The following is an 11,771-nucleotide window of genomic DNA, read 5'->3' on the forward strand; positions in this document are numbered from 1 at the left end:
AACTCGCAAGCTGGTTCCTTTAGCTTGTTAAGCTCGTTAAAAATATAAACATAAAACGCTCAAATATTATAAAAATGATAATGTATATATTAAACATATATATCACTAAACAATAGTAATTTCTTTGTAATACATGAGTTTCTTGGGCGGCTGGGCCTTCAAAGGCTAGGCCTTATGTTGTGCGCCTAAGACATAAGGTGCTAAGTGGCTGATCTTTTTTGTATTGGGAGTAGCTGATTTTATATACCGAGCTTAGTGAGTTATACGAGTACTTATGAGATTAGTTTGTTTAACTTGATTTATAAATAATTTTAAACTAAAACTCGGTTCGACTCGTTATTCTTCGAGTTTAAGTCGATTCGAACCGAGTCACGAGCTACTCGTTTAGCTCGTGAGCTTCAAGCTTTTTTTTCAGCCTTATCTAGATGGAGCAGATGCAACACATCCGGATGAAGGTGGCTTGGTGTAGGATCCCGATCGGTTGAAGACGAAGACGAGAGGCGTAGAACGACGGGCAAATGGATATCTGGATGACGGCCGTCAGACGGCCGTGGCTAGTCGGTGAAGAGGCCGGTGCGCCACCTCGCCAGCGACAGGACCCACGGCCGGCGTGGTGCTGCTCTCCAAAATCCCAAGGTACTAATTGCTTTATCTTTTTTTATTGAATGGTGTCCCTATAAAATAACATAGACTGTTTTATAAATATGGAAAATCCCTCATCTAATGACGTCTAGTGTGAACTGTTACGCTACATCACCAATTGTAGGACCCATTTGTCATAATCATCATCAAATGGCCCAAAGTCATTAACTAGTGGTTATTGCGAAAAAAATAACCTCGAAATTAATGATTTTTGGCCTAAAACTGCAGAAGCGTGGTTTTTGCAACCCTAGCCTTTAATGTCGATGATTTCTGTAACTCACTCCGACTGCTCTTTCGCACCGCCAACACCTCTCAAATAAAAGAAAAGACCAGAAATTAAAAAAGCTCTGTTAAACAAGACATTCTAAACTTGGGTAATTATGATGACTACTTCTAGTATACTAATTATATTTTTTTTTGCATGATAATACACGTCTCATTTATATCATAAAGATTAAAGTACAAGTCATGTAAGGACCGACATGACAAAAGCGAAAAGATAACAGAACATCTCAAAGCTTGACACCAACACCCATCACCTGCCTCCGGCACCACAACAGCAGCCACCGAAGAAAAGAATGACGAATCACCTCTTCACCCGAGTTCGACGCGGCTCCATCGCTGATATGCAGCTTTGCAGACCTCCAAGATGGATTACCCAAAATGAAGGCAAATACACTATACCATAGGCCATGGACTCACGTCTATGGTCAAAGCAGTTCCTCGTATCGAGGCAAAAAAAAGCAGTTTCTCATACAGTTATATTGTCAAGAATCGAAATTATACAGTCTATACACTAACCATTGTTAGACTAATTACTAAGATTATTCAACTGCTAATCGGATCATATCTAATATACATGAACACAATTTGATCTGATGCGGAAATTAGGAGCAGTAGATTGATTATACCTTCGTTTGGTGATGCCATCTTGGGTCTAGAGAGGACGAAGAACTCGACAACGTCTCCAGCACCTCGCTGGAGTAATGGAAAGTCTTCACGTCAATGAGCCGTGCTCTCCTGATTGGAAAAGGAGTGATTTTCGGAGTAGACGATGGCTAATGCGATGGACTAATTCGTAATTGCAAATCTATTCCTTACATAATGCATTGGCTTTGACCATGGGACCTGAACCATATTAGCGTTAATTCAGCCCCCCAATCACGGGCATGATTTGTTAATTTCCATTTAATTGATATTAATCCTGAAATTAATTAATGGGTCAACAATAATTTATGGTAATTAACCTTTTTGACCATTTGATCACATAATAATTCCAACATTCTCCCACTTGATCGAATGGTTAACATCATCAGTCCATACTTCGACAAAAGCATCATACCAAGGTAATGTATTCACAGTAATCGAAGAGTTATTACTGGAACCCCATTATCTATAGCATAATACTCCGTCTCAACATGGATAATTATTCATGGTTGGGAGTTTGTATGTGCATGCAGGCATACTCCCTACTTATGGTCCTAGTAGTTTGTTTCTTTATTAATCACTATGTGTGCTTATTTAGCGAAACAAACTTCCTTATTGTCCAGATCAAAATTTGAGATCTCATTTATACAATTATCCCACCAATTAGAGGCCTTGAGTTATACTTATGCTAGCAAAATTAATGGTAAGCCTTTAGTTTGGGGATCAGCTATCATGCACTTAGTACATATATGCTGAGTTTAATATTTGTTCTTGGACAATATCTTTCACAACATGATACTCACTTAATTGTTGTTACTCATGAACTAATGTGTGGATTTCTTATCGCACAAAAATATTAGTATGTAGTGTACCAATCTATGTCCGGATAAAATTGTTCAGCCACAAGGCTTTCCTGGTTGTATCGCAACATAGCTAAAATTCAAAGTTGCTTTGTTGTCACCTTAGATAGTAGGCTTAGTAGTGGAAAACTAATTTTATATGTATTGTACCATATAGTACGAACATGATATACTAGCTCCCACTCATCTTAGCGTACATGCAATTTCCCATCTTATTTCCTATATGAACCCATCAATTTTAATTTTCCATTGCCCTTTTGTATATAGCTCCCACTGATGCAAACATTCAATAAAGAATTAGGGTGTTTAACATCGGTGAATATTGGGCAACAATAACAAACAAACAAAAAAAACATTGTTCTTCTGAAAAAAAGGGCAATGCGAATACTTATGTGTGAAGGTAATGAAAGAGTAAAACACTTATAAGTGCTAGGAACTGGACCTCATTTTTTTTATGCGTACTAATTCCATATCCCAAGTACTATGGAAAACTCCTGTATCAGTTGTCTTTGCTTATTTCCCTCAATGTAACTAATAGTTTAACCTAAATCACATAAGCCAAGTAGATGAAAGGAATGTGCCTCTTACTTAATGAGAGTGTTCATTTCTCCCCTTCGAAATATGTCTTAAATGACAGTATCATCATTTCGATATGTCTTAAATGACAGTATCATGTCTCTTACTTAATGAGAGTCTGTAATTAGATATAGGTATAGATAGATAGATATAGATAGATAGATAGATAGATAGATAAGACTTGAATCCATCCTTTTGGAGTGTCCTCACAGAATGGAATCCCTGAAATGAGTTCGAAGTGTGCAAGTGGCACCTGAGTCAACTCACAATTATTTATGGGAAGATAAGTAAACCAATGATTCAGGAATTTAAGGAATTTTCATTACCCTTATTAGCAAGCCTTTGAGCCCAACTCTTTCATAAGATGCCCATGAGATGTTCTTCTTCTTGAACACACATATGTATGAGCTCACTCATGGTCCACTTCTCCTTACGTGTGTTATAATTGATCCTAAATGGACCATACTCCACAGGAAGGGAATTCATAATGAAGTCTACCAAAAGGCCCTCAGAAATCTCAATGCAGATGCCCTCTAATTTCGCGGCCATATCGTTCATAGTTATGGTATGCCTTCTAATGCCGCTTACACCATCATACTTAGTGGTGAGTATTTCCATGATCAGCGTGCTAGCATGTGCTTTTGAGGAGTTTTTGAATTGCTCCTCCACTAATGCCAGGTAAGTTTCAGCACACACAAAGTCAGGAATTGCTCCCCTGATCCCATGATTTATTGTGCTTTTCATGAGCTTGATAGCCATGCGGTTGGAGCGCTCCCATTTCTCCATATTAGCCTCATAAACCTTACTTTTCTCAAGAAGGCTTTCATCATCAGAAGGCGGAGGAATAGGAGCCTTTTCTCTAAGTGCACAGTCAAGGTCCATGATCACAAGGGCATTCAGAATATGCTCCTTCCAGGAAGGAAAATTAGTTTCATTGAGATGTTCAATTCCATTGATGTGCCCGGAAATAACTGATGGGTCCAAAGCTGAATAAAACATAAATAACATGGATATTAAACATTATGAAAATATCCATATATAAGGAAACTTAATGCATGATATTAATCCTACGTTGGTCTGATTAATAACATGGCAAATTTAATTAAATCCTTATTCGCAACACCGTTGGGCAGTAACAAAAAGGAGCAAAATGTAATATCTTTATTGGAAAATTAATTATAGTAATCATGATAATAATCAACTTTGGTCAGAATATAATCATGCGTCATAAAAATTAATCATTGTAATTATCCCAAGATATATAGTAGCCTTAGATAAAAGGTCCAAAAAAATCATAATAATCATGATCATGATCACATACAACGTTGGTCAGTATGTAACCATGCAGTACTAAAAGTAATCATCACGATTATTATGAGAATATATAGCAGAATTTCTCGTTGGTTCCATTCTAATTCAACACTTAATGCTCGTGAATAACGACCGGAATGCACATAATAAAAATAATAATCAAGCATGTAATTTAATGAGCAGAATTAAATAGTAAGGTACATCACGTGATTAACTTTTGTGCATCCCATGAGATGATAGTAGTGCAGCCTAGGCATCACGGGCTGACGCTTAAATGAGCAGCTAACTTATAACCGGTATTAACCGAAACAAATGCATGTGTAACCTGTCAAAAGTACAACAGGGCACAAGCTAAGGACGTAACTGTATGAAACATCACCCGAGAGAGAGAAAAAAACTCATAAGATACTGAATCATACATCACACAAATAATTAAACAGCAATCTATTGTTTCAAAATAACAAACAAAATCCAAAAAGTAAATAAATCAGCATGTGCTCTTCCTGAAGGTACTAGGCATCGATGGAATTAAAAATTAAACAAGCTGCCCGTGCTAGTACTAGGCCATTATCCAACTCTGATAACACAATGCCTCCGTGCGGCCCAGTTATAAGCAAGGCCGGTCTAATGCCCAGTCTTAGTGATACGCAAGTCAGTTATGCAAAGTGCAAAGCCAAATCCCGAATCAACCTAGCCAGCTCTCGCTCCGCCGCCACTACTCACGGAAAAAAGGATCGATCGAGCGCCGGCGGCCGTTACGGTAGTGAGCCCGAAGTGTGGGAAAGGTGCTGATGCGCGCGATCCGGGCTACTGCGTCCCCATAATGCGCACGGCGGCGGGAGTACCGCCCTGATGCGCGCGGAAGGAGGAGGAGGCCGAGGCGCTGCCTTAGGCGCGCCCCTAATGCACAACCGTAATGCGCACCACGGCGGGCGCACGACCCTGAGGAGTGCGGCGGCGCCTGACATGATATACTCGTGATGCGAGTATCGCTCATGCGCAATCGAAGACGATGGCGCTCGAAACTGATGAGCGGATGCCGAGGTCCCATGCGTACAGAAGGTGTGATTTTCTACCGATGCTGCTTAAAGCGCGTGGCGCCGATCCCTGAAACTTGTGTACGACGGTGTGATTTTCCAGGCAAGTTCTATCAGATTTGCAATTTCTTTGCTAGTAGGATTAGTCTACTGCAGATTATCAAATCGAATCATGTAATTAGATCCAGCCATGCTACTGATACCAAATATTAGACTAATTCTGAGATTATTCAACTGCTAATCGGATCGTATCTAATATACATGAACACAATTTGATCTGATGCGGAAATTAGGAGCAGTAGATTGATTATACCTCCGTCTGGTGATGCCATCTTGGGTCTAGAGAGGACGAAGAACTCGACAACGTCTCCAGCACCTCGCCGGAGTAATGGAAAGTCTTCACGTCAATGAGCCGTGCTCTCCTGATTGGAAAAGGAGTGATTTTCGGAGTAGACGATGGCTAATGCGATGGACTAATTCGTACGTGCAAATCTACTCCTTATATAATGCATTGGCTTTGACCATGGGACCTGAACCATATTAGCGTTAATTCAGCCCCCCAATCACGGGCATGATTTGTTAATTTCCATTTAATTGATATTAATCCTGAAATTAATTAATGGGTCAACAATAATTTATGGTAATTAACCTTTTTGACCATTTGATCACATAATAATTACAACAACCATATGTTTGGCATCTTCTAAGCAGATGCAGACGAGTCTGAATCTTACATATAGCAAGACCCGGTCAGCGCTGATACGATGTGTGCTGCCATTGTGGATGTTGGTCTGGCTCTATGTGTCTGAAGACGTGTCGGCGCTGATCGATGTGCGCCGTGCTGATACGATGGTGTGTGCGTCTAGCTCTATGTGGTCCGGGGACAGTTTGAGGTGAAACCAAGGTTCAGGTGATACCGTGATATAGATTTCTGGACCATTGGATTTCAGATTTAACGCATCTGAGAGGCCAGTGTACCAGCACACAATTCCCAAACATCTAAATAGTTTCTTTGCAAAATGTTCAGAGCATTAACACCGGGGAGCCATTGGATCTGAGATCCAACGGCTACCAATAGCTCGTAGCATGGTAGCATGTCAGGCCCGGGAGCACCTGATATTCTCCCGTGTGGTCGAAGCATGTGCGAAAGGGAGCGGCGCTCGCCTCTGCCGATTTTCGCTTTCGCTATGTATATAGAAAGAATTCCTTATTTAACACTATCTTAAAGTTGAATTCCCTATTTAACACTGTCAAAATATTTCTTCCCTATCTATCATCGACTCTAAATTTCATTCCCAATATAACACTTTCGTCAATTTTTTGAGCTAACAGTGTTAAATGGTGCTTGAAATGACAATACTACCCTTGGCACTAGTATATCACCAAAATTTTCATTATATTTTCCTCGATGCCTCTGCTAGTTTTAGAAAGCTAAAAGAAATCATCGAAGGGCTGCACATGTACGTGCAAAAGCTAGCTGCTTCATTGATTTTGCTGGGGAATAGTGCATGCACGTCTAGCCGTATGTGACGCACGTAAATGTGAAAAGCTAGCTTGCTGGATCGATCAACTCCGCTCTTTCGGCGAAACGAACCCAAACACGACGTGCTGCCACTGGCTCCAGCAGGTGCGGCACAGTCTGCTAACTCCAACTTGCATACGGATTACAGAACACTTCTCGTCGTCGTGCCCACGTACCACCAGAGCCTGGCCTATCAGCCTATCAGGTAAGTTTAGGAAAATTAGTTTTAGCACAACCTTTTGGCCACACCGACTCATGTTCCCACCTTTAAATATGACACGGAAATATAGGGGCAGATTGGCTAGATGTTTGAGGGTAAAATTGTCATTTCATACATCACTTAACACCGTTAGCTCAAATATTGTACATAAGTGTTATATTGGGAACAAAATTTAGAGTTGATGTCATAGAGAGAAGAAATATTTTTTCAGTGTTAAATAGGGCATCCAATTTTAAGACGGTGTTAAATAAGAAATTCTCTCATGTATATATAGGAGGGTTGCCCTGGTCCGTTTTCCCGCCGTTTTTCTGCTCTTTAACAACGTCTAAGACCTCTAAAAAAAGCACAAACACCAATGGAAATTAAACATGTGAAAAGAGGAGAAGGACCATGCTAAAACTGCTCAAATTCAAAAAAAAACTCATACAAAGAATGGCGCGGCAAAGCGCCCAACGACTTCTATCTGGTACAGTAACCAAATTAGCAAAAATACTATTCCGTGCGATATACAATAAGTGTCGTAATTTTAGTTCATACTGTGATATAAGGACACTAACATGAGCCAAACTCAAAATTATTCGTTGGAGCCACCTGCACCAAAGCCTAACTGAATCGAATACAAAGTTGCAAACTGTTTGCATATTGGTGGACTTTCCGAACTCAACACATCATGGTGCAGACGATTCTGAATCCTATCCGAATCAAGCTCAAGACAATGTAATATGGCTGTGCGTGCTCCGGTTCTCCATCCGTATCCAGGAGTGGACAGAGAACGGCTTCTCGGCTATCTCAACGATCCTTGCCCCTCTTGGCCAGTCACCATATCCGCCGTGACCCGTGTGCCGCGCGAAACACAGCCACAGTTTCTCGTACGGGCAGCACCAGTCGAGCCCGTGGTTGTGCCCCACGAAGATCGCCTACGTACACATCAAAAGGTAACCACATTACACAACTTGAGAGATGATCCGGCTGTAGTTCATCAGAGTTTCAGACAAAGTAGTAGTCTACCTTAACTGAAGACCTCTTGGCAAGAGCGTCCATCATGCCCCATTCGGCTTCTTGTGGCGCCACATCCTCCTCGTTGAGGGAACCAACGCAGGGCTTGCAGATCTCAGTCTTGGACTTTGGAGCCACCTTGACGTATGATGTGCTTGGTATGTGCCAGAAGATGATCTCAGGAATCCTGCAGATGATTGCAAAAGATTATACAAATTGCAACATCAACATGCCAATGTCACTTGAGTAGTTGTTGAGTAGAGCTTGATCTCAATTGCTGCAAGTTTCTTCTGACCTGCCATCTGGATTGAGGAAGTGAGACTGGCTGTGGAACCACCGGACCTGTGCAGAGGATATGACTTCCGGGTAGGATCCACCGCCTGAGTCGAGGAAGTACATGAGCAGAGCAGGGTCTTGTCGTTCCTCGTGCGAGAGCACCTGTAGCACGTAGTTGGAGATGCCAGGCCAGAGCTCCTGGGGGCCGACCATCGAGCGCGATAACCCGTCGGCACCGTCGCGGTTGAGCTCGGCCGTCATCAACTCGATGCGCGGCGTTCCTCTGAAGCTGCACCCTGAACCATTCACGGCACACACGCACTACTTACGGACTGGTTGAGTACATAATTCAGAGCGATTTGGAATGTTCGGTTACCTGACGCGGCAGGTGGGCAGTGCACGGGCGGGATGCCGGCGGGGGAGAACCACTCCGGCGGCCACTCGAAGGGCATGTCGTCGTGGTTGCCGAACACGGTGGACCACGGGAGGCCCCTGCGTCGGGAAGCAGAAATTGCCCTGTCCCAGTACAGGGTCGCGTTGGGGATCGGCACGTTGTTGGCTGTCACGAGGTCGCCGAGGTACACCACGAAGTCTGCCAATAATACAGCACAAGAGTAATTTGGAAGGTAAAAATTCAGAGGAAAGCTGGAATTCAGTGAAAGATTCAGGGCAACTGATTACCAGGCTTCTCGGCGTCGAGCACGGTGGCCATGACGCGGTCGGAGGCGGCGTCCTGCGCGGGGCCCCAGTCCGTCCAGGCGTTCTCGCCGTAATGCAGGTCCGCGAACAGCGCCACCTTGAACCGGCCGCCCGGCCCGAACCGCAGCGGCGCCGGTGGCCGCAGCACCGCGGCGCCGGTGGCCAGGGCGGCGGCGACGAAGGCCACTGCAGCCACGAGGCGGTACTGCCACCACCGCATCTGGTGTGATGCGTTCTCGGTGGTGGTTGAGCTTTAAACGAGGCCGTAGCAGTAGCAGAAGACCACGATCCAGTGTCTGGAAAAAGCTTCAAGATTATTGGCGTGCCATCACTGCTGCCTGTGCCGCCGCTCCTCGACGGGTCACGGTCACAGTGGCAGAGACGCACGGACGTGGCACCTGGCACGTCGTCCCATCTTGTGAAGTTCGTACGTTAGATTATCCAAAGGAATTCACAAAATTATGCAGAAAGCCAACCAAGAATATGCGTTCCTTAGGCCAACTGATGATGGCGATGTTCAGGTTGGTTTATCAGAAGAAAGGCAGAGGCGGCAAGGATATCCTTTAGGCACCAAGAATATGCGGCTGGTGGCGATTCGATCGAGCGAGATAAAATCCCTGCCACCTATGTTTTTTCAAATGAGCTCGGTGAAGAGTAAAATCGAAAAAAAATCAACAAATTTGAAAAATTCTGAATTTGTTTTGTGAGAAACAATGATAAAAGTTTCAAATGCTTGCAAAAATTTGTCATGGAATCACATTCCTGTAAGGCATAGTAAAAAACAAAAACACTGTTCCAAAATAAAAAAATCAACAAAATTTAATAAATTTCTGATTTTTTAATGAGAAACATTGACAAATGTTTCAAGTGCTTATAAAATTTCGTCATGGAATCACATTCATGTAAGGCTTATTAAAAAAACAAAACCAGTGTTCCAAAATGCTTTTAAATGTAGCGATTTTAATTTTTTGACCACGCCTTCTTGGAATGTGATTCCATGACAAGTTTTTGTAAGGGCAGTGCTGGGCGCCGGCGCGCCGGCCCAAATATGGGCCGGTCGGCCCCCAGCCGCCTGATACAGCTACAGGAGACCGTCACATATGCTCCTAGTCGCCTTGTTCCTCCCTTCTCAATCTCTTCGTTCATTTCCCACCGGCCGACGCACCAGAGCTGGACGAACAACACGCGTGAGAGAACCCCCCACACCCCGCCCTCCCGACCACCAACAACACCGATGACGTTGTCGGCTCGCGGCCGCTCGCCATCCTCCCTCCCCAAAAACCGCAGTTCCAGGAGCCCACCCATGGTCGCAGCAAAAATCCCACGCCGCTCTAAGCTTCCATGGTTGCCTGGCGCAGCAGAAAAAAAGTGCGCCGTCGTCGCCCGTGGCCCTTGTCGTCGTCTGGTTGCGGCAAAAATCCCACGCCGCTCTAAGCTTCCATGGTTGCCTGGCGCAGCAGAAGAAAAGTGTGTCGTCGTCGCCCGTGCCCCTCGTCGTCGTCTGGTTGCAGCAAAAACAAAACGTGTGTCATCCCCGCTGGCCATAATTCATTGTTGTGGTTGTAGCAAATTTGACTGCCGGTTGTAGCTTTTCTGCTGCCGGTTGAAGCAAAAAATGCATCTCCACCGGACCACCGTTGCAGCTCCGCTGGACTGCGGTTCCAGCTCTTGTGGCCACGATTACAGCTCCCCTTGCCTGGTTGTAGTACGCCATGCCGGTGGTCGTGTCGTCCACGGTCACCGACGCAACAAAAATGGTCGTCGGTAGTAGCAAAACTAACAACGGTTGTAGCAAAAATCGGCGTCGGTCGTCTTGCCGTGACTGTTTGTAGCAAAAAGAGATGCATGTTGTACCACTGAGGCTCGTCGGTTTTAGCAAAAAATCACCATGGTTGTAACCTCTGGTTCCAGCAAATTTGCACCGAGAGGTGTAATCCCATCATGGCCGCTTGCAGCTCCGGCGTGGCCGGGTCCGATGAGGCATGCAGAGCTCCGGTGGCATGAGTCCAAAGCGGATCTGGCCGAGGGGGGCGGATCGGTTGATTCCCTTGGCGACGGCGCTCTGGGAGGCCTCCGGGCGGCGACGGTTGACCATGGCAGTGTGGCCTGAGAAGGAGACAGAGAAAGGAGAGGCAGAGACGAGCGACGAGAGAAGAGAAAAGGGAGGGAGAAGATGCATGTGGGCGGGCCTCCCATCCTACGTGCCGCTAGCCAAGTCGCTTGTCAATATTTCTCACAAGATTTTTTTTGAATTTATTTTTATTTTGCTGTCACCCAAGCTCATTTGAGCTTGGCCTGAGAAACTCTGCGTGCGAGAAGACCACACTACAATGCGTGGAAAATACTTTGTCGGTGCCACGATGACGTGCCGTCGCTGCTCTGTGGCTACTCCTCGATCGGTCACTGTCACAGTCGACATCAGAGTTGGCACGTGCACGCAGAATAGTCGTGTCCGCTGCACGCACCTGGCTTTCACCTTCACCCTCGTCATCACCTACATCAAGACCAGACCACGGTGACCGACCAAGTGGGTGTCACGTTCGACGTCATCGCGTCGGATCCCGTACGTGCCTGCCTGCGCTCGTTGCAGAGACACTATCACTCACTTGCTGACTTGTGCGACCAGCAAAGGATGGTGGTTTCCATTCTTTGGTCCGTACAGGGGCCAGTATTGTTTACATGTATATTTCTCCAAAACACGTATC

General features: G+C 44.7%; 2 protein-coding genes across 2 annotated transcripts; both read right to left on the reverse strand.

Annotated features, from left to right (window-relative positions):
• Positions 1–2,955: 2,955 nt before the first annotated feature.
• LOC119273435 lies at positions 2,956–5,808 on the reverse strand. Its single transcript, XM_037554591.1, has 3 exons — positions 5,667–5,808; positions 3,332–3,991; positions 2,956–3,227 (listed from the first exon to the last, which is right to left on the reverse strand). The coding sequence occupies exons 1-2, from the start codon at positions 5,683–5,685 to the stop codon at positions 3,363–3,365; spliced, it is 648 nt and encodes a 215-aa protein (XP_037410488.1). The 5' UTR covers positions 5,686–5,808; the 3' UTR covers positions 2,956–3,227; positions 3,332–3,362.
• Positions 5,809–7,559: 1,751 nt separating this feature from the next.
• On the reverse strand, positions 7,560–9,336 carry LOC119270419 (probable inactive purple acid phosphatase 16). The gene is made up of 5 exons (XM_037552421.1): positions 9,049–9,336; positions 8,744–8,959; positions 8,387–8,663; positions 8,104–8,278; positions 7,560–8,012 (listed from the first exon to the last, which is right to left on the reverse strand). The coding sequence occupies exons 1-5, from the start codon at positions 9,284–9,286 to the stop codon at positions 7,803–7,805; spliced, it is 1,116 nt and encodes a 371-aa protein (XP_037408318.1). The 5' UTR covers positions 9,287–9,336; the 3' UTR covers positions 7,560–7,802.
• Positions 9,337–11,771: the final 2,435 nt, after the last annotated feature.

This window comes from Triticum dicoccoides, chromosome 3A (genome assembly GCF_002162155.2).
Source record: "Triticum dicoccoides isolate Atlit2015 ecotype Zavitan chromosome 3A, WEW_v2.0, whole genome shotgun sequence".
Taxonomy (NCBI): domain Eukaryota; kingdom Viridiplantae; phylum Streptophyta; class Magnoliopsida; order Poales; family Poaceae; genus Triticum; species Triticum dicoccoides.